Source organism: Arachis ipaensis, chromosome B10 (assembly GCF_059453495.1).
Source record: "Arachis ipaensis isolate K30076 ecotype BB chromosome B10, ASM5945349v1, whole genome shotgun sequence".
Classification (NCBI taxonomy): Eukaryota; Viridiplantae; Streptophyta; class Magnoliopsida; order Fabales; family Fabaceae; genus Arachis; species Arachis ipaensis.
In genome coordinates, this window is record NC_142435.1 from 149,988,892 (window position 1) to 150,016,361 (window position 27,470).

Below are 27,470 nucleotides of genomic sequence, written 5' to 3' on the forward strand. Positions count from 1 at the left end.
TAAAACCACCACCTGCACCAATATAATATAACCTCACATACTCGCTCACTTAACCGACTACTAGTACTTTTTTTTTTTTCTTTTTTTCTATTTCTGTGGCTCTGTGTATATATATAGCCCTATATATCTCCTTGGTCTACATAATTCAGTCTCATTCTTCCTATTACAGTGCATAACTTAATTGGCCACACAATATAGCACGAAATTAAACCTCTCTGTTTATTGCTTGCACCTAGCTACTTATATAGTGTATATATAGCTGTGTATCAAGTCCACCATCATGCAACTTATTTCATGTTTTATTACCCATTCTGCTTATTATTATGTGTCCTTGTTTTCAATGATAATAATAATAGGAGGATTATTCCTCCAAATCCAATGGAGGAAGCGGTTCAAATATAATAAAGAGTGGTACTTGCCTCCCGGTTCCATGGGCTGGCCCTTTCTTGGAGAGACTCTCAAACTTTACACTCAAAACCCAAATTCCTTCTTCTCCAAGAGACAGAAAAAGTACGGGCAGATATTCAAGACGCACATACTGGGCTGCCCGTGCGTGATGATATCAGATCCAGACGCGGCAAGAGTGGTGCTGGTGAGCCACGCGCATCTCTTTAAAGCAGGACATCCACCCAGCAAAGAGAAGCTCATAGGCCCCCAAGCTGTGTTCTTCCAACAAGGCGCCTATCACACCATGCTCAAGAAACTCGTTCAAAACTCTTTCTTGCCCTCCAAAATCAAGAACTCGGTCTCCGAGGTTGAGCATATTCTCCTCGATTTGTTGCCTACTTGGACCAATAAAACCATCAACACCTTGCAGGAGATGAAAAAGGTATATATTATGCAGTAGTGCTAGAAGACCAGCACATTTTTATGAAATGTAATTATTAATTAATCATTATTAATATTTTTGATGATGTAAAATTATATTTAATGGTGTAAAATTATACATTCTTTCTTTATTAGTTAGATACTGATTAAATTTTAATAAAAGTATGGCGCGTGAGACTTTCTCCTATTATCCCAAGCATAGAATTAATGTATGTATATGTGCCTTTATTTTCTTTTTGTTATATATAGTATGCTTTCCAAGTGGCTGCAGTATCGGCCTTTGGTGGAACAATGGAGGTAGAAATGGAAGAAATATGCAAACTGTATCGATGCTTGGAGAAAGGCTACAACTCTTATCCCTTACATATTCCTGGAACTTCCTATTGGAAAGCAATCAAGGTATGTATCACAAATTTCTTTTATTGAGTTTTTACTTCTTTTAAGTAAACAAGGGTGTTTTTTTGCTAATAAATTATAGTTCAAATGGTATATGATACCATATATATATACATATTAATTTAAAAAAAATTATATTTTTACGATGAAGTAATGTCATTTTTATTTATTATTTCAACAACCATGTCATATAAATACTATGTCTTATCATCAATTATATTTTATTTTATATAATTAATTTGTTTATAAAAAAATATTTTTTTATTTTTTTATTTGTTTGAATTCTATTTATATGTTTGCATATATTAATGTTATTTTCATTCTTTAGATGTTTGGGACATAAATTGATTTTTTTAATCTTTACTTAAAATATTTTTTTAATTTCCTATCATTCTTTATAGTAATGTGTTTTGTATTTATTAATTCTTAGAGTTCTAATTTCCTACCTCTTGTGTTTTTTTTGTAAATAATTAAAAAAATGAATGAATGAGAATGAAAAATATATAAAAAAGTTATATTAAATTTAAGAAATTTTTGATAATTAATACAAGAGATTAAGAAATAAAAAGTAGTAAGAGTTAATATGTATAAGTTGTAGAATTTGAATATTTGTAACTGAAATTTTTTATAATTATCATTATTATGACACTTTTAATGTATATTTATTACATTTAATTAGTACTTGATGTTTCAATTGAATAATAGTAGATAAAAGTTTTTTGTTTTAATTTTTTTAAAATATTTTACTAAATAGTGATTGGTTGATTTTAATGTTTTGCCAAATCATTAGAATTGTTGATGTGACATTATTAGCAAAGAAAAGATGGCTTAAATTCATTGTGAAAAAAATTGGTATCAGCTTTTATATATTATAAATAAATATTAAATTGCTATATATTTAAATAAAGAAAAAAATGCCATTTATGATTTTCACCAAAACTAATAATCGATAAAATCTTTAAAAACTTGACTTATTTTAGACATGATATATAACAAAGACATAATAATATCATTATCTGATTTTGATAGTTAACTCTTATTTAACGGAAAAAAAAAACTTTAATTTGTTAATTATTAGATACGGTAAAGGTTAGAAGAATAATTTATCATATTAAAATATTTATGATTCTAAGCTTGATGAGAGGTTTATGTGTTTAATTAATTGGTAGAGACTCAAATACATAGTGAAAATGTGCATAAAATAGTGCATTTATTGTACAAAAATAAAAAAAGAAAGACCTATATATAGAAGTAATCAGCTAATTAATTATGGTGATATAGCACATATTAATGAATAATTGTTGATTAATATGAATAATGAAGGCAAGGAAGCTTCTAGATGAGAGTATAGGGAAGTTAATAAAAAGAAGAAAAGAAAGTGGAGAGCTTGGTGGAGGGTTATTGGGAGAATTGCTGGAAGCGAAAGGAAAATACAAACTCTCTGATTCTCAGGTTTCTGATAATCTCATTGGTGTTATCTTCGCTGCACATGACACCACTGCAACTGCTCTTACTTGGCTTCTCAAATACTTGCACGACAATCCCAATCTCTTGGAAGCTGTCACAGTAATATGCCTTCTCTTTCTCTATAATCCTTCAAATTTTCTCATCACCTACTCAATCCTAATTTTCAATAACTTTCACAGAAAGAACATGAAGGAATCAAGAGCAAAACAGCTCAACAAAATCGAGGACTTTCTTGGGATGATACCAGGCAGATGCCACTGACTACTCGGGTAATAAATTAATTAATCAATCATTGAATTAATTTTTAATGCATTAAACCAATTTTATTATGGAAAAGTATGGGGAGCCAATGAAATATTTGTACAATGCGTACAATAGAAGTTTAGGAAGTATTAGAAATATAACCATTTATGTTACCTTTTTCTATCAGCTTAAACTTTTGGGATGAGCAGTTGCATGACATAGTATTAGAGCTCTAGATCCGAAAGGTCAAGAGTTTGATCCTTACTGAACCCTAAAATCAACTTAAGCTTTTGGGATAAGTAGTTTCATGACATGAGATGTTTATTATCGTACTCGGATGGTTATTCTTAATACTATGGGTGATATTTATTTGTTAACTCATAATCCGTTATACACATGTACACTTAGACCATTGGCTCCCTAACAGTTCTCTTTAATTATTAATATATGTATGTGTATGTTTTAATTTTGATCAGGTAATCCAAGAAACGTTGAGAAGTGCAAGCATACTGTCATTCACATTCAGAGAAGCAGTGGAAGATGTGGAGCTTCAAGGTTACTACATTCCCAAAGGCTGGAAGGTCCTTCCACTCTTCAGAAGCATTCACCATTCTGCTGATTTCTTCCCTCAACCACACAAATTCGACCCCTCACGCTTCGAGGTATATATTATGTCACATTATTATAATATATGTCTCTATAAATCTAATCTCATATATAAGGTTATCAATCAATGCTTAGGTAAAGTCCTTTTCATTTCCTATTTGAATCTTCATCTATATATTTTTTGATATCAGAACACGTGACCTATATTTGTACGCTAGCTAGCTAGTACAACGTAACATTATTTCATGTACATAGTGGATAATATGTTTAAAGAGGGTTGACTTTTGTTAATTACTTTGTTTATGTGATGGTGAAGGTGCCACCGAGACCAAACACATACATGCCATTTGGAAATGGAATCCATTCTTGTCCAGGGAATGAGCTAGCCAAGCTTGAGCTTCTTGTCCTCCTTCATCATCTCACTATTTCGTATAGGTATTTATATTTTTTTCGATCAATAATACAATTAATTAGTTTGGATCTTGTATGAACTTTTTGCATAATTAGTTTGTCAGCTACTCAGATCTCTCAATTGACTTTAGGAAAATTGATCAATGAGGGTGGTCCTATAATTACATACTGTGTTCCTTAAGATGTGGAAGTGGTCCTTCATAAATATAGGGTTTTTATTTATATTATCAATGTTTATATTATAATATTATTTCAGCATATATTATTAATTACTGGCGTGTGGTTTTGATGACATACGATACATGTCTTCAGGAAGAAGTAGCCACGACCTCCCGGATTTTAAGACGACCTTAAACTGTTTACGTATTTCATACGTATACGTGGCAAACATGCATGGTTTTTGTCGCCATGCATGCATATTTACATAAGCTACTACTATTTCCAAGAATAATGCTACAATAAAGAATGTAAATTATTATTTAATTTTTATAATAAAAATATTTTAAAAATAAAAATATTTTAAAAATAAAAATATTATGTAAAATGCACACTTTTTAGAAATTTAAGTACAATTTTTTTTATATAACTTTATTTTTTAACTTAAAAATTTTCCAATTCTTAAAAATTAGAAATTATCTTCCATAAGATTTATTAGTATTATTTAATGATATAATTATGAACTAACTTTTAATTAATTAGTGAATATTAACTATTTTTTTATTGAAATTTTATTTTTTAATATTATCTCTTTAGAATTTAAGATTTAAAATCTAAAATAAAAAACAATTTAATAAAATTTATTGATATTAACTAAAAAAATTAATTCTCTAATTAAACTCCTAATGTAGATATTTAAGCAGTCTATGAAATAAAACCCACAAATTAAGCTAAAAATTAGATATTTCCTAATCTTTATTTGTTGATGGTCAATTAATCAAATGAGTGGGACTTTACACTGATCACTATTTCTACTATATTGGCCAATCAAAATTTGTTGTCATTTAGTTTAACAGGCAAAGGCTTGTCTACAATTACTCAAAACATCACACTTCTTGAAGGTCCCTTTCAATCATATATAGAATGGTAGTACTAATAAAATAGATATGCCTTTCTTTTTCAGAATGATACCAACACTATATAAATATGCAACAAGTTTTCTTAAGTTACGTGTAAACTTCGTACATCAAATAAATTTATAGTTGCTAATAGAAAATTCTTAAAGAATACAAAAAATTAGTTAGGTACTAAGGTAACATAATATGTTCCGATCCGTCCCCCCTTTCAATTCAATCTCGTGTTTTTATTCTTTTTAGTGTACTCTGTTTTAAATTGTTTATCAAGCTAAGTTCCTTCTCAAACATGAATTCTTCCGGTAATTATGGCATGTGATAGATGATAGTAATTTTTGAAGATAGTCCAAGCAATTTGCAGACAAATTCCATGATGTTAGAGAAGTCAAATTTGAAGGGAGCAAGTTTTACTTGATACCACACATAGTTCTGCACAATTACAAACCACATCATATTTCACCTTGTCCTTATTCTATAAGATATTATTAATTTGGAATGTGACTCTGACATTTCTAAGTATTTCGTATTAAATGTTTAAATAATTCATTTTACATATTTTATATTGAATTAACTCATTTTTACTATCATTTAATTTTGGTCACACTTAATTTAGTAGTAATTAAGATGAGTTAATTTAATGTAGAATGTAAAATAAATATACGCCTATGAGTAATGAGACTATGACTATACTTTTTTGTGTTCATTATTTTGACTAATTAATTAGAGAATAGTGTTAAATAAGTACAGGTGTGAGTTCATGAAGAAATTTTCAAAGGTAATAATAATAATAATAATGTGATGGTTTTGGCAAAAGAGTCAAAGTTATCAAAGATTTTGTCAAATTTGTATTGATGCTGACCCCTTTAATTTGATGGTTGCTTTATATAATTAGGTGGCAAGTTGTGGGAAATAATGGTGATGGAATACAGTATGGTCCTTTTCCAGTGCCCAAACATGGCTTACCAGTAAAGATTACCCGCAGAAACAACATCTTTACCTAAATTTGCAACTTTCTTGCGTTTGTTAAAACGTACTTCACAAAATGTTAGCAAAGTGGGGCCAAAATTCCTTGTCCCCTGTCTCACACTAGTCACTAAATAATAATCACTTCTTTTTCTTTTGTTGTAGAAATATATAGTAGGCCTTATTGTATGTTTCTTCAGAAATGTAATATAAATAACATTAAAAAACAAATGTTACTGTACATTAATTATAACGAACTTTAAAATCTCTCTCTCTCTCTACAAATTTAGATGGATCACTCTCTGTTTCTCTTAGTAATAGCAATATTATCTATATATGTCAAATGATCACTGAAGATTTGACATCATATTGTTTCATATGAAATGCCAATGAATAAGATTTCTATTAGACATTCTCATAATCCAGCCATCCACCAATCTGCACAACTTAACAGCATTTTCACTCAATAAAATACCTAATTATTATTTATTGCTCTTCCATTTAATTTCATCCATCCATCTTCTCATATTATCTTATCCTTAAGCACATAATTTGATTTGATTCCAAAACTCTGAATAATAGATTAAGAAACTTTGATTGGTCCTTAATGTGTGTGGAGTTGAGAATGTAGCTTGTGTATATTGTCTAGCTGAGTCAATGTGATTATGGATAAGATATGGTGTATGGCAAGCTATGCATGCAGCAAGCAGTAACTTGATGAGTGGTGACCCACATAAATAAATGTTAACCACAATTACACGTGGCCATTGTCTGAGCACCAAAATGCAGCATGCGTGGCATAATGGTCATGTTTTAAAGGATCTTGTTGCATTTGTGGAGTTCATCATAGGCAAAGCAAGCCTAACATGTTAAAATCTTCTCTTGTCATGTATATCCAAGGCAAATTCCAATGTATTTTCAACATTGTATGGACACAAATCATCTTCCAACTATTTTCATGATAAGATGTTGTTCTCTGTCTCATGAAAAGTAAAACATTCATGATAAGCTAGGAGAGATCCATGATTTCTCACACTACTCTCCATCCTTAGCATTTTGTTTTATTATTTTCTGCTAATAAAATTATTGTAAGGCAAAAGTTTTGTCTATATTTCACCTGGCCCACTTTTTCCAACATGCATGTACTTTGAGTCTAATTGGGACAATTCATATCCATTAAAAAATAAATTCTTTAGTAATTAATAATAGCCATATTCCATCAAATTTATGGTTTATACACCAATATACAAACCAGGCTCCCATTTTTTCTTTTGATAGATCCAAGGCAAAATCCAGTAATGGATATGTACCTAGGAGGCCCATTAAGAAAAGGCCAAGCCCATTTCCTATCAGTTAGTTGATATTGCTGCATATATCAGCAGCATAAAGACGTTTTACAGTGCTGTGATAGCTGCATTCCCGTTTGATAAAGTAGATCAAATTAGGTTGGTCTAGTGGTTAGCTCACTAGAAGTGTTGGGGTTTGAATCCCGCCTTTTGCATACAGCAACCCATTGGCCAGCGGTAAATCCCTTAAATGGAGCTCAGTTCCGCGACGGATTAGTCCTTGGCCTGCCGGACTGAGGGATACCGTGGAAAACCATAAAAAAAAAAAAAAACTAACTAGCTAGATGATCTCCAGAACCTAACTCTATATATAACTGAACACAAATCTCCATATTTTGAGTATATATGTATTTATCATCGCTAATACCACATATATGTGATATGTGCTATTCTGGAAAACACCATTCATTAATTTTACGTACTATTATTATATTGGATACACAAGGGACTCATCAACATAATTGGATCAGAACTAGCTTAAGAGGTGGGGGATATACCTCATATTTAAAAGATAAATAAAGATCTTATTCTTTTTAGATGTGATTTGTGAAGCTTATATATATTATGTCTTTTTCCTTCTAATTTACTCTATACATACATCTAGTTGACAAATTGGAACATGCACTAGCTAATAAGTTTTTAAGTTAACACAATTTATTATTGATTGATATCAAAATAAAAAAATAAAGGAATGAACTGAGTACTACTAACTGTGGTAATTGATTGCAGAATGATGACAATGCAGTTACTATATTTGAAAAAAATGAAAGAATAGAGTGAGTGAGTGGTTAATTGAGTTTAATTTAAAAGAAAAACTCGCATGCAGTTATCTTCGTATGAAGTTGCTAATTGAGAACCGTTAGATAACAATTTAGTCAAACTGAAACATATCAAATTATCTAACGTTTCTCGACTAACAACTTCATATGAAGTGAATTGCATGTGAGTCTTTATCTTAATTTAATTTGGTGTGAGTATGTTAAGGAGCAAAACCCTAGTGTGAATCAAACGCCTGAAGATGCAGTCCAACTCAAGGTCAAGATCTTGAATGGCCATCTGAACCCCTGCAAGCCTCTTGTTTGCGCTTTGAAGCAGCATGGCATCTGCGAACAAAGACCGCCTCCTCCATGATTTTGACTTTGACTCCAACCACGGTGTTGAAATCAGAGACAGTAGTGATTCCACAATTGAGATGCTGGTCAACCTCACTTCCCTTAGAACATCAACAACCAACACCACCTCCATTATGCTTGGAGTAGTGATTCTTTTTGCCTTGAGCCATTTCAAACACTTGAGGGTCTCTTTCTTCAGCTTCTTCCTGTAGGAATCGCAGGCCGCCATCTTGTCCTCGATTCCCGCCTCCCCTATGCTGGCTCTCCGCAATGTGAATCGAAGATCTTCAAGGTGTTCCTTCACCAGCACCAGAACGTCCTTCGAGATTCCGCACACCTCCAACATTCCCAAACATGAATCCGACAACTCCTTCAACCATTTCTCTTCCCGCTCCTGCACCAGTGCTTCTTGGACTACTGCTGAGTGAAGCAGTTCGTTCGCAGAATTCTGCATCTTCTTCAGAGCATTAAAATCAAGGGGTCCCATAATGGTGCCTATATAATTAGTTAAGCTAATAAGGCTATGCCTACAAGTTAATGATTAAAGCTGGTATATATAGTATAGACCATAGAGACAGAGCATTATTTTATAACTAATGATTGGATCTGAGATCAAAACGAGGAAGCAAAAATGAAGTATCCTTTATTAATTAATTATGTGGTACGGAATTATTGGGTGTAATGGAAACAGCTAAGGTACAAGCTGGGTCCAAAGGAACCTTCTTGGTGTGGATATGTAAGCGGTTCAGGATATCGATTGTTGCTGCATCTTGTGACAAAATAACAAATTAAATATGCAACGCACTCGTGCATGTATGCCAACCTATGCTGATTACTTAGGAGCAGACAAAATGTTTGTTCAAACAAGAATGCATTGTATGTTGTGTACATGCACGGGTTACGTTACTGACAACATATATTTATAAAAGGTGAAAACTCGAGTGCAGTTGAGTTGACTTTAAGTGAAGTTGATAGTTGAGAATCATTAAATTTCACGGGAAATCGACTGCACCTGAGTTTTCATCTTCTAAAAAAGTCTAGGATCAGCACTTTTATTAAAATCTGATCAATACTTAACTAACAAAAAAAATAAATAATTTCATATCATTAGATATAATTTTACACTAATTAATGAATACAAATTATAAAATCTGCTAGACGCCTAGACCTTAATGCTCCTCTATATTTATTTGTAGGATCTGGATATACATATACCTCGTTCGTGGAAAGTTCTAGATATAATTAAAGTAATAGAACTAGTGAGTGAGGGCTTGTTTGAGGGTGTGGGAGTCAAGCAAGTAAGCGAAACCATAAGCCATGTTCTTGAGAGTGGCATCGTGAAGCTCCTCATCCGACGTGGCAGTTGCATCCGTGGAGAAGAACACTCTGAAGCCTCTAACAAATGCCTCTCGCGCATTGGTCTCGCAGCAGAGGTTTGTCATCACACCCGTCACTATCACTTCCTTAATTCCCATCTCCACCAGCTTCTCTTCCAACCCACTCTTCCTGAACGCACTGTATGTGTTCTTCTCCACCACCATGTCTTCCCCTGCACCGTTCCATATATTCAATCATAAACCCTACATCATCCTAATTTAATTACTCAACCAAGCTTACCAGGTTTGCGGTGGAGGGCTGCCATAAGTTGAGCATCGGGAGTGCCGTCCAGGATGAGGTCGCCGGACCACCACTCAGCCAGCATGGAGTGGTCGTCGCGGTTGCGGTGCGAGTGGCGCGTGAATATGACGGGCATGGAGGCGTGCCTGCAGAGGTCGATGGTAGCGTTGACGTTTGAGAGTATGGGATTGGCCATGGAGGCGAAGTAGTTCTGCATATCGATGACCAAGAGGGCGCATCTTTTGGGATCTGGATCTCTCTTCCTTATCTCGTACTTTCTATAGGACGAGCACGACGCCATTATTAGTTACTTGTGATTTCTCATCACTACTACTCTATATATATGTGGATAATATTCAATTCTAGTTGCTTCTTAAGTGAAAATAAAAACAAGCCGAACAAGTTAGAGTTCAAATGACATAATCTCCCCATACTCAATTAAGAAGTTGCGAATTCGAGTTTTCCTATCTTTGGTAAAAAAAAAAAAAGTGAAAATAAAAACAAATAATTAAATATCAATTACAAAAATTTTAATCTCCTGTTGGGCTTATTTGTCAACTAACTACTAAAACTAAACAATCATGAAGGTAAAGTGACAAAAATACCTGAGATCATACAAACAAGTCATGTTCAATTCTTGGATCATACCACTTGCATATAGAACATAATTCATAGGTTGTATAAAACATGACAATGCCAACAATAGATTATTACACTTATGAGTAAAATAATTCAGGGAAAAAGAGAAAAAGAGAGGAATCTTAAACTACAAGCAGGACTAAAATATTACATGTTCACAAAAAGATAGCACATGACAAAGGGAGGCTGAATGCATGTTACAGTGCAAGCCATGCCTCTCGACACTCCTGAAGCAAATTTGTACAGAGTGTAGCTTCTCATTTTTATTCAACCCTGATTTTCAAACTGCCCCTGCCACTTGAGTTGTTTCCATGTGAGAGGCTGACCATGATTCTACTGCCAGTTTTGGCAGAACTTGTGCTCGTGCAACACAGATTACGCGCGAGAACCCTTGTTCTGCTTGATCAATGCATAGGCATCACTGTATATGGCCACGATGTTTGAGAAGACTGCAAGGACTATCATCAGCACAGATAGAATCTTATCTGTCTTGGTCGCTATGTTGTACCTGTCCCTGCATGGTCAGAAAACACTTGACTGATTAGCACCACAGCATACTCGAAATAAGCGCATCAGGACTCTAATGGAGACAAGGGCCACAGCCTTTATGCAAATCAGCTGCTGGGGTAGATACTTATCTTAAGACATACGAAGAATCATTTTTGAAAACCAAATCCAGTATTGAATTCAGGCAACAGAACTCACCTAAGAGTAATGGCAGCCGGGAATATGAATCCTAGACAGACAGCAGCAGTTGCTCCGGTGAACTGGAAAGCATCCCAAATGCTAGGTATGAAATTTGCGCCAAGGAAGATCACACCAGTTAGGCCAACAGTGACTGTTGCAAATCTGAAGTTATCCAGAACCAAGGGCCTTGATGAAGGGAAGAGGAGACCATCTATGTTGAGCCGCAGCGGATAGAAAACAACTGGAAATACAAGCATGAGGTGTGCAGCGTAGCTCAAACGGACAGCATCATTGAGGACGGAACTGAAAGGGATTCCAAGGTCGGTATCAAAATTGGCAAGCACGTCATCAAGAGTTCCTTCGCCAAATAGAAGATACCCGAAGAAGCTTATCAATAAGTACACGGAAGAGCATAGACCAAGGGCAGTGCGTACAACCCCTTGCATCTGTGAGGAGTCCTCAAGTTCATTATCTATGCTGTGAACTGCACGAAAAGAGTCAAATATCAGTTGAGTTAAATGTATGACAAATTGTAATAACATCATGCTCTAACACAATTCCAAGTTTCCAAACACCAATTGTACTAATACCATTGTAGTGGCAGATATATGCAGTCACAAACACAGGAACCACAGTGAATAGATTAAAGAACGATGTCACATCGGGAATGTCTGGGAAGAGTTTTGGCATTGCAATGCCCCCGCTAATAACCTTGACAACTGAGATTCCCACAGCAATGACAAGAAAAACAACTGCCAGTGCAACTGAGAGTGCAGATGTGAATCTCAAGGAATCTGCAACCATAGAATACGCATCAAAAACCTCCATTTGTTAACATCATACGCAAATACATGTTTAAGGTCAACATCATACGCATAATAAGAATACATGTCCATCACTGTCTTTATTTTTTTACTTTTCCTCAAGAAGTTATAATTTTCTATCATAAAATAGGTATTTTAGAAACATGAACAAACTAAAGCTACTAACAAATAAACAAGGGGGAAAGCTGAGTCATCTTAAGCCTTAATGCAAATCTAATTTTGCCGTTACTCTTCCAACAAACACTTCGATGAGTAATTTGGTGACAAAGAACAGCCCTTGTAGCAATAACATGTTATCAATTATATGCATGTAACTGTAGTTGTAAAAACAAGAACTTGTGCAACAAAGTCTAAGAATTCCTAGTGTTCTCAATAAATCTTCCTTGGACTAAAGCTCTCACCAATTCGCTTGAAGCTTGCCAGTGGAAGAAATATAGCCAGTGTTGTAAACAGGACGATAAATGTCCTCCCGGTCCACCAGTGTGCACCAAACCATCCTTCTAGGATGCCAGAATGATGTTCTCCACTTGCAGATGTTCCAGACAGCACATCACCTGCAATATCACCAATTCAAAACTGAATTAGTTAGAAAGCCTTAGATCTGTTGCCTCCAAAAACTCATACGTGAAACCTAAGCCTATAACAGAAACTAACATCAAAACAACAATGACAGTAAAACAAATTAACCACAGCCAGTTCCACTAGGTGCAATCAACTATATACATCAGGAAACATCATACCATCCTATGTATCAACAACAAAAAAGCCTCATCTCACTAGCCACTAGGTGAGGTCGGCTAAATAGATCAAATGACACCATAATTCCTGGTCATAGAACACATACGTATTTAGCTCCTTTATACTTGAATCCTTTTAGTAACACAATCATATATTTTAATAAACCCAAACAACAAAATCAATTAAGGAAAGGGCATAGCATACCAATTATGATCATGTAAACAATGAGCACACCAATGTTATTGATTATGACACATAGCTGCACAAGTGCTTTCCCATATTTCCCAAATGAATCCCCCATGAGGCCACCATAGGAAACAGCTTTTCCTGCCCTGGTGAACCTGATCAAGAACTCAATTGACTTCTCAGTCAACAAAGCCATGAAGACTATGAAGGCGAGGCCAGGCAACATCCCCAACTCCCTCAAGGTTGCAGGCAAGGCCATGATCCCAGCACCAATGATTGTTGTTGACAAGTTGAAAACTGCTCCCGAGAATGAAGCTCCATTGAAATCATCAAAACCAGCATCACTCTCTTGAGTCTTAGGCAACAAGGGAGCGTTCTCATTAACTATTGCCTTGTTCTTCCTTGACTTCTTTCTCTCAGTCTTAGGTGCGGTGCTCACAATCGTCATTTTCAGGTTCGAATTATCAAAGGTTTTGGAAAGTTTAAATTCAAAGAAGCTTCAGCTTCGTAACTCTGTAAAGAACAAAAAAGGTTAAACAAATAAAAATTGAAACAAAGATACAAGCTTTGAGCAATCAAGTTCAATTGAGTTAGGTACCTGATAAGTGACAAAGCAAAATATCCCAATTCAGCAACAAGAGAGACTAATCACAAAGCAAGAAGAGAGTTGATACCCAGAATCCAAAAAGTCAAAAGGAATCAACTTTGAAACACAGCAACACAAAATTTACAAGTTCAACAAAACCCAGTTGAGAAAATCAAATATTGGACGAGAATCAGAATCTCGTGCTTCAGCGAAAGAAGCAGGGAATCCCCGTGGTTCCTGGGAGATTTATTGGATCTATGATTGAGAGAAGCCAAGTAATTAATAACCAATTAAAGAAAAAGGGCAGAACTTGAGACTGAAAATGAGGAAGCAGAGACCCAAAAGAAAATAGAAAAGAAGAACCGAAAAGGAGAGATTTTTAGTGGTTGTGGTGGCCAATTAGCTTTATTTATAGATTATAGAAGAATTAATCAACGGAAGAAAAATACACGCAATCAATATTTTGGAGACGAATTGATGGAATATTGTATGCAAAATTGAATAATGGTATTAGCATGGCCCGGAGGCAAGTTGCTGAGACATGTGACAAAGACAAATCCAACAGGACAAGACACTCACACACGAATCACTGTAAAGTGTTTTAAGCAAATCAAATAAAATCTGTGAAAACTCAAGTTTTACCGCTGCAGTGCTTCCATGTACTAGTAACCATTTCTTGAGTATATTATTCTTATTATAAATTGAGTCATGATTTTATATTACCAAAACATTTGTAGTTAACATATAGTCAAATAAAAAAAGAGAAAGAATTTCTGAAAATAAAACTATTCTTGGTTATATACACTTTTACTTATAAATTACTAGGGTGCCAATAGTAAAGTATATTTGAGCCATTTTTTATTAAATAAAAATAGAAAAACTAATAAATCTTTTTTATACAATTATTAATTTAATTAATAAGCAATGCGTATATTTATTTAAAATTGAAAAATAAGTGGTAACTCTTTTATTCAACGATGTTTTTGTCTGTTTGCAACATTTAAATATTTTAAATTGTTTATCCTTTTAGAACTTTAACAAAATATAAATTTTATATGAATCATGCCATGCTGTAGAAAATGTTTTTAATCAAGAGTGATAATTCAAAAATGTTATTTATACACCAAAATCAGCCGCTAAAATCATCCACCAATGTATTTGTATATAAATACATGTATGGTTTAATTTATTTTCAATGTATATTTATATTTTACCATATATTTTATGCTAGTGACTGATTTTGGTGGCTAATTTTAGTGTACACGTAGCATAATTCGTGATAATTTTAATAGCAAGAAGAGATGAGTGCGTGGAACCGTTTTTAATTTTTTATACAAGACCGGGCAACTTAAATTGACATCTTCATGTTCAAAGTTCAATCAAAAAAGATTTTACTCATATCTTTATTTTAAAATTAAAATTATTGTATTATATATATGTCTCACATTTAGGTTAAATTAGCTAAAGAAATTCGATCGATCAAACAGATCCAGACATTAGAGTTTTGTTGGCAATGGTGCATTATTATCATACATGTAATGAAAGAAAAAAAAATGTATCTAAAGAGAAGATCTATGACGAAATTAAATTTTTGGTATTTATATAGAGAGAAATTCATATGAAATGAGCGTATAGCAATAAAAGTAGTGATGATATCATATGATATACATGGGGAAGTGCATATCCTATTTGCCATCCAAATTGGATAAGTGTTATGAAATATATGGACATACATAATAATGATAATGGTGTTACCCCTCACGCGCCACGGCACTATATATATTAACACTCAAACAAGATTGAACATTCTTAAGGAGAGGAAGACCTCTACAAGTAAGTTACGTTTACTCCTAATATTATACTAAATAATCCTTCATCTACTTTGAATGTTTATATTCACATACCAGTTTTTGTTTTCTTTCTTAAAAAAATAGTTGGTATGTGTCAACATACATTGTTTAATTTAATTTTTATCCAACCACTCAAGATTTACCATTTTTGACAGCTCTTTACGGCACTTGGTAGCATGATTGATGAAAAAGTAACTTTGAATAATTTAATACAAAGGCATTGTCTCTCGCTTTGAAATCATGTTACCTCCTAAGAATTTCTGTTGAATCAATTAATTTACAAGGTAAAATAATGCATCAATTAATTTGACAATTTAAATTGGGAATAAGTAAATTTTTTACCTGTAAAATCTTCATGAAATTAAACAGCCTAAAAGACAAATAGCCATATCACAGTGCAGATTATAGAAAACCAAGCTGATGATTGTTGACTTTTGTAATTGAGATAGCTTAGTTATAAGCTTCTTCAACAAGGATTAATGAATATAATTATAGTTCTTGAAGAGATTTGTGAAAAAATGAATGAAAAGCTAACTGATATTCAGTATTGGAACATGGTTCGTTACTCAGTCTCATGCACGTACAATATATATATATATATATATATATATATATATATATATATATATGCATAAGAGATACCAAAATAGAGTTGGTGAGTTGGTCAACAAATCAAGCCTAACCAACATAACAGCTTAGGTCCTAACTGCACTAACCCTTTTCTTTAATACAATCTTGATTTTCTATATTAATCCTATCAGTTCTCTTAAACTTAATTTACAGATGACGGGAAAAAAAAAAGGGAAAATGTGATTGAAATTGCAATAGTGGATGTGTGAGTAATTATTTCATGTGGTGTAAACCCAATTTACTCTCTAAATCAGGTAATTAACTTTTTCTCTGTCCCCACCTAATTAAATTAAGCAATTGTGAGAGGGAAGTGTAAGCCGTGGAAAACATGACCACAAAAACAGAAGGGAAACGGGAAAATTTTACAAAAAGGAAAATAATAATAATAATAATAATAAAAAGGAAATGCATGTGACACCTGATAACAAACCTTGAATATTTTTTTATTTTTTACTTTGGGGTGGAAACTCGAAACCTGGAACTTTGAGGAGGGACATTATTAGATATTTGCCTTTAATTAATTTGACTTTTGGAAGAACAAATGGGTAATGTCACAATGGGCCATACCTTTCATAATCAGAGGTTACGTTATGGGCCCATAACCGACCAATGCAGTCGAGTGATACAAAGTTTAAAAAGCTTCCTAGTCCCCACATAAATTTGTATGACGACCCCAACATATTTGTCCTCTTTTATCAAACTTTTCTGGTTCTTTTAAATTTCATCGAAATATACATGTTTATTTCATTAAATAATTTAATTTTTATGTATAAACTTTATCTTTTATTATTTTAATTTCCTTCTGCATGCATCAACGAATACATTTTATTCTAAGCCAATACTATAAAAAAACTAAGAGTAAGGCGACAAATTAATTATCTTTTAAATATCGTATCATCACAACAAATTATTAAGTAGCTATGGGAGATAAATTAAAAAATTAGTTTAAGGACTTAATTAAAAGAAACTATAAAATTAAACCATATCTTTAAATATCATATAAAAACTAAAAAGTATTGAACTACAAAGTGAAAAATCTAATTGAAATATAGACCAAACTATAAAAAACTATAAAATTAAACCATATTTTTTATTTCAGGATATTTTTTATGTGTCCTTAAGTATTCACCAATCAAAAAATATTATAAACTATTATCTAAAGTAATATTTGATTCTTTGATTATTACTTTTTGCCAAGCTGATATAAGACGGAAGTGCTTACAATTAACAAGCATTATAATCTACGCAATCATGAAGCATTTTTTTAAGTCCTTGCAATTGCAGCCACACGTTTATGAAAAAATAATGTGGTGTCACTTCTTTACTTAGTAAATCACTAAATCTACCCTCATTACTTATTAGTTTATTTTACGGGTTAACCAAAACAACGAGTCTTATTGGACGTTTCATTAGTGTATGATCTGTCAGCATGCTGAGTAATAAGAATGCAGAATTAATTAATCAAGATATTTATATAAAAAATGATTTCGAGATTTTCTATTTGACGACTGTTGATTATGAGGTTTGATGTTCTACATACTTGGCGTATAATGAATATACAGCCTGTATTAAAAAAAATAAGAAGAAAAAGAGTTCGAAGGGGGAAAAGGTAATCAATAACCTATTGGTAGTGTTATTATAAAAATAAAATTTTGGAAGATTTCGATTAATCGATTATTTAAAAGAGAAATTCTTCACATACAAGCATTTTTTTGTACAAGTCTTTACAAGTAATTATATTACACGCTTGAACTTTACTGCACGTTCTTCTTCCTCTTCCTCTTCTTCTTCTTTTCTTTCGTTTCTTACTTTCTCTTTCTCCTTCTTCAACCGTTACTGCACAATTTCACTGCATTTTCTTCTTCTTCTTGCTGCACATTCTTCTTCCTCTTCCTCTTCTTCTCCTTCTTCATTTACGTACTTTTCTCTCTGTTTTCTTTCTTTGTTATTCTCGATTTCCATTATTTTTTTATATCAAGCACTGAAATCGTTTTTGAAAAAGAAGAAGCAGCAGAAGATGAGGAGGAGAAAGAGAAACAGTTCTGAATTATGCATAAGGTGTACTTCAACGAATTTTTGGTGTATTTTTTAAATCCTTTGGGTGTATTTCTGTAATCCTTTGGGTGTATTTCTATAATCGTTGTACGTCAACGAATTTTGAGTGTATTTCTTAAATCCTTTGGGTGTAGTTTTGTAATCTTTTGGGTATATTTCTGTAATCCTTTGGGTGTATTTCTATAATCGTTTGGGTAAATTCCTGTAACCGTTTGAGTGTATTTCTGTAATCATTTGGGTGTATTTCTGAAGTTCCATTATCTTCAAAACGATTTCAGAAACCATGAAAATCGAAAAAAAACGAAGCAAGAATACTAATAATAAACGCAAGTAAAACAACTAATAAAAAGGCAAAGAGAATAACGAAGAAATACATGGAGGAAGAGGAAGAGAAAGAGGAAGATGAAGAGGAGTCGTTCATAATACACGGTGAGTGTAGCGCTTTGGAAACTGAATAACGCATTAAAAGACCCGTATATGTAGCAACTTGTAAAATTTATAAGTCAAAAATACTTATATGTGTAGCAGACCTCTATTTAAAAAGAAAAATCCAATTCGAATAAAGGATATTGAATTCAACAAGCACGTATTTTTTAGTGGATTTTTCTTTTTATTTAAGTATTTCTTATAAAGTAAACTAAGTTGATGACCTTGAACAATGCTGGCTTATTGATCTGTTATACATAATTACATATATCTTAATCTCGTTTCTTGAAGGTAAGTTAACAAGTAATAACATCGTCTATCTCTATTATCTATCCCTACTATAAAGTAATTAGAGAAAGAAAAAAAGAAAGAAAAATTTTCTCTTTTGATATCCAATTTTAGAGTCCTTACACTAATGATATAAGTACTTTTTATTGCAATCAATTTACTAAATCTAAAAATCAAATTACATTAATATAACGAGTAAAAAATTTTTTTGGTCCTTGTTTATTTTTATTTTAGACAATCGACATCCTATCGATTGAAAATAACAACTCAATTTTTATCCTTCGTTTTCGTTAGATATATAAATTCTTTTGTTAAATTTTCCGACAAGTCTTGACAGAATTTAATGATATGACATGTTAGATTCTATGACGTGGTGTCACTTCTTCTACGTGGACTCAAACCATTTGTTTAGGATAATGAAGTCTCTGTCAAGGTGGGAGAGGTGAGAGTAAAGAAATAAATCTGGTGGGATGGTGGATTTTACGGTGGAAGTGGTGGTGGTTATGAAAGAAAGATGAAAAATAAAGAGGAAATGAGATAGGTATTTACAGAATTATTAACAAAAATTTAACAAAAGTCATTTTTGTCAATCGAAACTTATCTTATATGGATATTACCTTAGTTTCAATTTTTCATGGTCAGTTTTATTAGTATCCGAATCTTTCATGTTACTTTTGAGCAAAAAGTTAAAAGTTGTGTATTAGTATAAACCATGTATGATACATACTATTGGGAAAACTCCTTTAACAAGTAAATCCCTATAATAGTCCTTGAGATTCGCGTGAATATTCAATGTAGTTCTCAATATCCCAATTTCTCCATAGTAGTCCCCCAGATAGAGCTCCAAGCACTCATAGTAGTCCCTGAACATATTTCTAGTGATGAGTCATCATCGGAGTGCTTACATGGCGTCGTTTCGCCACGCTGGATGGCTCCAACGGCTAACTTAGCTAGCACGTTTCCAATTCATATCCACATTAGTCCCCCCTTCTATATTTAACCCTAAATTCTCAAATTTTCAAAAAATTTATTTCTTCTTCTTGTTCATTGTTCTCTTCTCATTCTTCTGGTTGTTGTTCTTCGTCATGTTGATGATGAGTGGTGGTAGCACTGCATGTGGAAGCTCTATTCGTTCCCCATCTAGTTGGCACCGGACGAGAACGTCAAGTAAGAGCAGAAGATCGAGGCTGCTGGCCGGTTCTCAGGTGGTCTGGGATAGATTCAAATCCAAACAAACTATTTTATGACTGTCCCAATTATAATGTGAATTAGCAGTATTACTTGTGTTGTTATGCTTGTTCTTACTTCACTGTCTTCTCTTGTTCTTGTCTAAAACTTGAGCATGTTATATCTTTTTTGGTTACAGACAAGTGAAAAGAGATGGTATGTACTTTTTGTGTAGATAGATACTGGGAATGATGATCATCAAGTGAAGATGAACTTTGATTGGAGGTTTCGGAGGTTGGAGGAGGATGTCCGGATGCAAAAAGTGGTTACCCAATTGTTGGTGTTAGTTGTGTCTATATTGATAATGTTGATGGTTATCCTGATATGTAAATCATGAATGAATTGGTGGTGGGTTTCCTATATTCATTGGATGAGCAATATATGTAAAAATGGTGTTTGTTGATGGAATGAAAACCTAGTTAACTATGAATTTATTGTATTTATATTTATTCATGAAATGAACATATGTTAAAGAAGGCAACAAAAGTGATTGAAAACTACAAAACATAAGTGTATTAAGATAAATTTCATAGTTTAGCAAAAAACAGCCAATGACAAATATAAAGGGCAGCCAAGTAACATGAAGTTGTTAAATGTAATTGCCTCAAAATGAAGGACTTCACAACAAAACATAAAGGATTACACATCCCTGTATAGTCATTGTCTAGTGAAAAGTTCTAATAACACAAAACAGAAGGCCCTATACACATTTATCTAAAGTCTTCAATTCTTTTTTGGAGGCTTAAATCCTGGAATCGGAACAAACTTCATCAAATTGGCAAATTTTGTTGCTGTTCCTGAACTAGCACCCTGCATGGGATTCACTGTTGGAGAGGTTGCCAATGGAGAGGATCTTCTTATTTGTGACAACTTTAAAGGCCTTTTCATACCAAGATCCTATATAAATAAAAATTGGTTGAGATAAATATTAAGCTACATGTTGAGAATTTTCTACCTTAGAAGCAGTTGATTGAGATATCTTTATTTCCACTGGTTGTGCAACAGTAATGGGTGGTACGTTGTTAGTAGGCTGCACAATAGGATTGTTTTCTCCATCACCTTAATCACCATTATCTTGAGGCTACTCAACTTGCTGCTTAGGTGCAGGATCACCTCCATCATTTTTCTTCTTCTCAGCAACAGCAGTAGCAACAACATCATCCACCCTCTTTTTTTTGGTGGGTTTGGTGGGCTTAGTGGGCTAGATGATTTTGGTGGGCTTGGTGGACTTTGTTGCTTTGGGAGGTTGGTTGTCTTAGGAGAGTTGGTTGTCTTAGGAGGGTTAGTGTTGTATGTAGGCATCTTGGGCTGGTTTGAAGTCCTTGAAATTGGTGGTGGCTGTGTGACTTTGGATGTGGTTACAACTTTGATTTTTGAGGGTGATGGTTGTGTTTTTCTTGGACATTTCTTGTTTTTGTTGGGGCTGGACTTGCAATGCCTATTGGATACAGAATTGGTGGTGGGATTAACTATGACTGCATAAGTCTCATTTTGGGGGAGATTTACAGCAACCTCTATAGTAGTATTACACTTCTCTCCACCATCATCATCCAAATATACAACTGTGTTATTGTTCTCTAAGACTTCCGGTACTGACACTCCATATTCGAAACATCAATCACTCCATCATTTCTCCTAGAACAATTCATCATCTCTCTTATTTCCTTGTCAATGTTTAGGTTTCTCAACCCATTCTCCAAGCCTTTTTCAAGATCATGCCACCAACAATGCTTTATGTCATTGTACCCAAGCTCCTTATGATAGTTCCGTATGTAAAAGACATCTAGAGTATCGGCGTCTAAATCACCTAAACACGCCATGTTGTCTGGAGAATATACCATTATCCCCTCTGCAATTTTTTTTTGAAATCACCCCATAATGAAACATGATGTCCAACCTCTCTTACATCTTTAAGAAATTCAAAATTTACACTTAATACAAGCAGATTTTGTTGGCCTACTAATGCATAATAAAAAAGCAAAATCAACACCATAAGAACACATATTTTTTCAATTTTATAAATATCGTTTATCCTATTCCTGTTTCATTCAGGTAAAATAAATCATCTCCACAAAACTCCAACCAACCTTCAAACTCTGGAGACTACAATGACAACAAAACGAAAAAACCTCAACCACACTAACAACTTACATATAATGAAGAACCAACACTGTATTGGAAATCCAAGGTAAAAAAAAAGGTTACCTTGAGTCTGATCAGGATGTCGAAACCTCGTGCTTCTAGTGGAGGAGGAAAACAACTAAAAGAGTCTTCAATCGAGTTAGTTATTTTCTCAACTTTTTCAACTCCAACAACAGAATCCTACGGCAACGCCATTGATGAAGAGACAAAGAAGAAGTAGGAGGGTGGAAGAAGAAGAGACGAGTGAAGTGTTTGTATTGGAGATAAAACTGTTTTTCATGCTACATATCATCTAAATGACGTCGTTTTTTACACACCAGGGCGCCAAACCAAAACGACAACATTTTGGAATCATCCAACGTGACGAAACGACGCCACGTAAGCGCTCCAGTGATGACTCTTCATTAGAAATATGCCTAGGGACCGCTATGAGTACTCGAAACTCTATCTAAAAAACTACTATGGAAAAATTGAGATCTTGAAGACTACATTAAGTATTCACGCAAATCTAGGGACTATTACGTAGATTTACTCCTCCTTTAACAGGTAATGAATACATATGTCATAATCTTAGTAGATTAACCTTTGTTGAGTCTACTTAAATACTTAAAAATAATAAAAAGAAAATCACCCGTATGAATTACCAAGCATCACTAAAACGGGTGTAATCCACTGCTACCACTACCAGTAATCAGAACAAGAACACTTGCCACCACTGAAATGGTGAAAGCGATATGCATCTCTTAATATGATTTTCCTGTCAAGGATTTTACTAACCAGCTTAAAAACAGAGTGGCAATCACCACAAACACGAAGGTTCTTAAATATTCTAAGTGGTGAACTTTCTGGGCTGTTGACCAATCCAAAAGCAAGGGCAATTCTCTCACTATGGTTCCAAAGATTATGCTCCTTTTGTTCTTCATCCGTATCTTGCAATGAATAGCTTGTGTCAGCCACATACCCTGCCTCTTTAATAATCTTTCTCAACTCATCCAACTTCCTATTGATTTGTGTCGTTTGTGGATGAAACTGCTCTCCCATTCCAAAAGAAGTAACCTTATTTTTCAGCTTTACCCAACTACATGCAGGTTTTTTCTTTACTTTATTTGATTCCATTTGCCTCCGCACATTCTCTACATCTCCCCATCTTCTACTGGAAGCGCACACATTTGAATAAAGAACATAAGCTGAATCATCCAATGAATCCAATTCAAAAAGACGATCCGCAGCTCTCCTTCCAAGCTCCAAATTGCCATGTATCTTACAAGCAGCCAACAAGCTACGCCACACAAGGTCATTTGGTGCAACTGGCATCTTGTCAATAAACGCCTCAGCCTCAGCAAGCCTCCCTGCTCGCCCAAGAAGATCAATTATACATGTACAATGTTCGATTCCTGTGGGGACGCCATATTCATCAGTCATTGAAGAGAAGTATGCAAGACCCTCATCCACCAAACCCCCATGGCTGCATGCAGACAAAAGTGAAACAAAAGTCACATGGTCTGGTCTCAGTCCCATATCAACCATCTCATGAAAGACTTCCCTAGCCTGTTGGAAGAACCCATGTCTGGCTAGTGCTGATATTAAAATGTTCCAAGACCTCCGTGACCTGTTTCTTGGTTGGGGAAGGATTTTAAACACGTCATCAATTTCCCCACATTTTCCATACATATCCATCGTAGCATTTAGTACATAATCATTTGAGTCAAACCCAAGTTTAATAATCAAGCTATGAAGCTGCTGACCTTCATCCAGTACAGTTAAGTTCCCAATGATGGCAAGGGCTACAGAGAAGCTAAACTGATCTAGAAGAACCCCTCCATTCCTCATATGTACAAAAAGTTTGAGTGCCTCCTCACCAGGTCCATAATGGGCATTTGCAGAAAGAATGGCATTCCAAGTACTCGAATTTTTATTAGCTAATGCATAAAAAATGTAGTTACTTGTATCAAGATCACCACACTGAGCATACATTGTAATTAGGGAACTCTGGACATACGTATCCAATTCAAAGCCTGCCCTGATTATATATGCATGGATGGGCATTCCATGCTCCAAGAGATCATCAGAAGCCAAACAAGCACTGAGAAGATTAACAACAGTAATGTAATTTACAGATACACCTTCTTCTCTCAATAAATGGAAAGCTTTAATTGCCGCATTTGGTTCTTTATTGTCAGCATGGCCACCTATAAGTGCATTCCAAGTTACTTCATCTCTTTCAGGCATAATTTTGTGCACCTTTTGTGCTTCATCCATCAAACCAAACTTACCGTATATGGTAACCAGTGCATTACCAACGATCAGATTGTGCTGGACACCGAAAAGATTCACAAGGCCATGAACAATCTTTAGTTTTTCTATATTATTACAGGCAGATAATGCAGTTGTGAAAGTCACATAGTTCATTGACTTCCTCGTATGGAGCATCTCAATCAAAAGTTGCATGGCACGTGAATACTTTGCATCCTCAACATGGCATGCTATCATGGAATTCCATGAGATCAAATCCCTCTCTGGCATGGTATGAAATACAAACTCTGAATCCTCAAAATTTCCAGCCTGCAAATACATACTAATAAGACTATTGCACACACAAACATTCGATTCAAGTCCAGATTTCACTAATAGACCATGAAGTCCTCGTCCCCATCTCAAATTTTGAGCCGAGCCACAAACCGATAATAAGGACGAAATAGTAATATAATTTATTTCCATCTGATCATGACGCATCCGAACAAGGTGCCCTAGAGACTCTTCACAACGACCATTATGCGCACTTGCAGTGATGATTGAATTCCATGAAATAGTGTCACGTTCCAACATGTTATCAAACACACAAGATGCCTCCTCAACACACTCAAAATTACCGAATATAGATATGAGGGAGTTTGCAACAGAGATATTAGTGTCTAATCCAGATTTGATCACATCTCCAAGGATTTGGTATCCCAGGGTTCTATCATCGAGCATTCCACAAGATCGAATAACAATAGCCATTGTGTTTTGGTTACAAGGTACCTCTTGGCGTCTCAAGTTCTGGTAAATATTTAGAACCTCCTTTGTGTACCCATTATCGGCATAGGCAACCATCAAAGAAGTCCAAGAGACTATATTTGGTTGATCAATCTCCTCGAATATTTTGGTAGCCTCGGAAACATGAGCGTGTGCACCATAAAAGTGCAGCAGAGAAGTGCCAGCAAACACGTCAGACAGCAAACCGCATTTAACAGCATAAGCATGAATCTGAAGTGCTCCTTCAGGCATGCATCCTGACCTGTCACAGGCAGTCACTAAACTAGCAAGTGCATAACTGCTTGGTGTGGCACCAACTTCACACATGTGACGAAAGAGGTGCATTGCTTCCCCGTAGCAACCAACTCTAACAAAGCCAGACATCAAGTTGTTCCAAGAAGCTTGGTTTCTATCGGGCATTCTGTCGAACACGTGGCGCGCATATTCAATGTTGTGAAACTTGCAGTACATGTTGATCAAGGTATTGGTATAGAATGTGCCGAGGTGAAGAAGGCCCTTAATGCAAAGTCCATGCAAGGCTTTGCCGAGAAAGGCGTGAGTGATGTTCGAGAAGCCCTTTTGGGGGAAGCATGAAACTTGGGGGTGAGGGTGCTTTGTAAGCAAGGGAGGTGGGGAATGAAGGAGATTAGAGGGAGTGGAAGTGGAAGATAAGACACGTGGTGCTGGACTACTGCCGCTGCAACTGGCGGTAGACGCAGCCGCAGCCATCTCGGACGACGGCGGCACCATTTGAGCTTTGATGTTTCTGTTTCTGAGAAAGAGGAGTTTCCAGGGAACCCTCCCGTTCTTCTCCACGCTTCCTCTTCACACACACACACCCCCCATATATAACAAGCTGTTGTTGCTGTTGCTGTTCCCGCCGCCGCCGCCGCCACCGCCGCCGCGAGTTTTATGATTATTTTTGGATATTATTCATAATCATCGTTTTCTCCGCGCATTTTCTTTCTACAGATTTTAATGGCTTTAATAGTTAATTTAGGTAAACAAGTATCTACTTTGAATTGGCATGCTGTTTCAGTTAGTCTAATGATTAGATTATTAATTTATTTAAATAAATATCAGAAATTTAAATTTAATCTTTGTATATGCGATAAATAAATTTGTATATGATCTTGAAGAAAAGTATTTGAAGTATATTTTATGAGTTTTTACAATCACGTATATTTTTATGGTTATATATTATTAAATACTATAAATTATAATAAATAATTGTATATACTTTTTAATACACATTAACGTGCAGAATTGAAATTTCGCAAATTATTTTTTATATTGGAGTGAAAATGATATTTTTTTAGAATCATGAATTATAAAGATGTTATTCTTAAATTTGGAATTATTTTATTTAAAATGTGAAAATCGAATTTTCTGATTTTTTTGGAATAAAAATCAAACAATCTGATTTGTTAGGAATGAAAATTGAGCACTCCGATTTATGAATTTAAAAAAAAATTACAACAAACAAATTGAATCCTCTAATTTAATATTAAAAAATTTTAAAAAATCAACCTACAAAATAATTGGTAGAATCGATTATTGATTCCCATACCAAAATAAAAACACATGCACCACCAATAAAATTAAATTGCACATATTTTTTTTCCAAAATAAAAAATTTTAGCCTTAAAATTCACTCTATTTTGTTGTTTTAGCCTATTTCACATTCTCGATTCTTTTTTTCTTTTTTTTTCAAATGTTTCACTCCATTGGCATTTATAAGCACGGCAAATTTTTTTTTTTTTTTGGTAAAGTAATGGGGCCTAAGCCCAACAAAAGCAAACTAACTAATTTGACTAGTGGGTCTAGAGACCTTCCAATCTTGCTCCATGAGGATTTCTAAGTTTGGCTCAGGTTTATCAATGAAACTATATCCAAATGATTTATTCAAGCTATGCTTAGCCATCCAGTCGGCACAGGTGTTGCCTTTCCTGTGAATATGCAGAACTCTAACCTCCCAAGGTTTCGCCAGCTGGTCTTGGACTTTTCTAAGAAGAGAATTGTATTGATTATGAGATTCTCCTTTTGTAATCTGTTGGCAAACTTCTAGGGCATCTGTTTCAACAATAATTTTTCTTATTCCCAAGTCCCAAGCTGTTT

At 34.3% G+C, this 27,470-nt stretch overlaps 5 protein-coding genes across 5 annotated transcripts; 1 reads left to right on the plus strand and 4 right to left on the minus strand.

Annotated features, from left to right (window-relative positions):
* Positions 1-55: 55 nt before the first annotated feature.
* On the plus strand, positions 56-6,248 carry LOC107624180 (abscisic acid 8'-hydroxylase 2). The gene is made up of 7 exons (XM_016326660.3): positions 56-829; positions 1,078-1,227; positions 2,548-2,790; positions 2,871-2,960; positions 3,411-3,596; positions 3,857-3,975; positions 5,914-6,248. Exons 1-7 carry the CDS (start codon positions 281-283, stop codon positions 6,020-6,022), a joined length of 1,446 nt encoding a protein of 481 aa, XP_016182146.1. The 5' UTR covers positions 56-280; the 3' UTR covers positions 6,023-6,248.
* Positions 6,249-8,174: 1,926 nt separating this feature from the next.
* Positions 8,175-9,054, minus strand: LOC107622036 (uncharacterized). The gene has a single exon (XM_016323971.3). The coding sequence runs from the start codon at positions 8,927-8,929 to the stop codon at positions 8,291-8,293; it is 639 nt and encodes a 212-aa protein (XP_016179457.1). The 5' UTR covers positions 8,930-9,054; the 3' UTR covers positions 8,175-8,290.
* Positions 9,055-9,515: 461 nt separating this feature from the next.
* On the minus strand, positions 9,516-10,452 carry LOC107621582 (nicotinamidase 2). The gene is made up of 2 exons (XM_016323616.3): positions 10,060-10,452; positions 9,516-9,991 (listed from the first exon to the last, which is right to left on the minus strand). The coding sequence occupies exons 1-2, from the start codon at positions 10,358-10,360 to the stop codon at positions 9,699-9,701; spliced, it is 594 nt and encodes a 197-aa protein (XP_016179102.1). The 5' UTR covers positions 10,361-10,452; the 3' UTR covers positions 9,516-9,698.
* A 258-nt stretch (positions 10,453-10,710) lies between these two features.
* LOC107622683 (amino acid transporter AVT6A) lies at positions 10,711-14,282 on the minus strand. Its single transcript, XM_016324664.3, has 6 exons — positions 13,732-14,282; positions 13,152-13,646; positions 12,611-12,763; positions 11,976-12,179; positions 11,404-11,869; positions 10,711-11,212 (listed from the first exon to the last, which is right to left on the minus strand). The coding sequence occupies exons 2-6, from the start codon at positions 13,579-13,581 to the stop codon at positions 11,074-11,076; spliced, it is 1,392 nt and encodes a 463-aa protein (XP_016180150.1). The 5' UTR covers positions 13,582-13,646; positions 13,732-14,282; the 3' UTR covers positions 10,711-11,073.
* An 8,544-nt stretch (positions 14,283-22,826) lies between these two features.
* LOC107624284 (Tetratricopeptide repeat (TPR)-like superfamily protein) lies at positions 22,827-26,340 on the minus strand. The gene has a single exon (XM_016326774.3). The coding sequence runs from the start codon at positions 26,100-26,102 to the stop codon at positions 23,019-23,021; it is 3,084 nt and encodes a 1,027-aa protein (XP_016182260.1). The 5' UTR covers positions 26,103-26,340; the 3' UTR covers positions 22,827-23,018.
* Between the last annotated feature and the right edge of the window lie 1,130 nt (positions 26,341-27,470).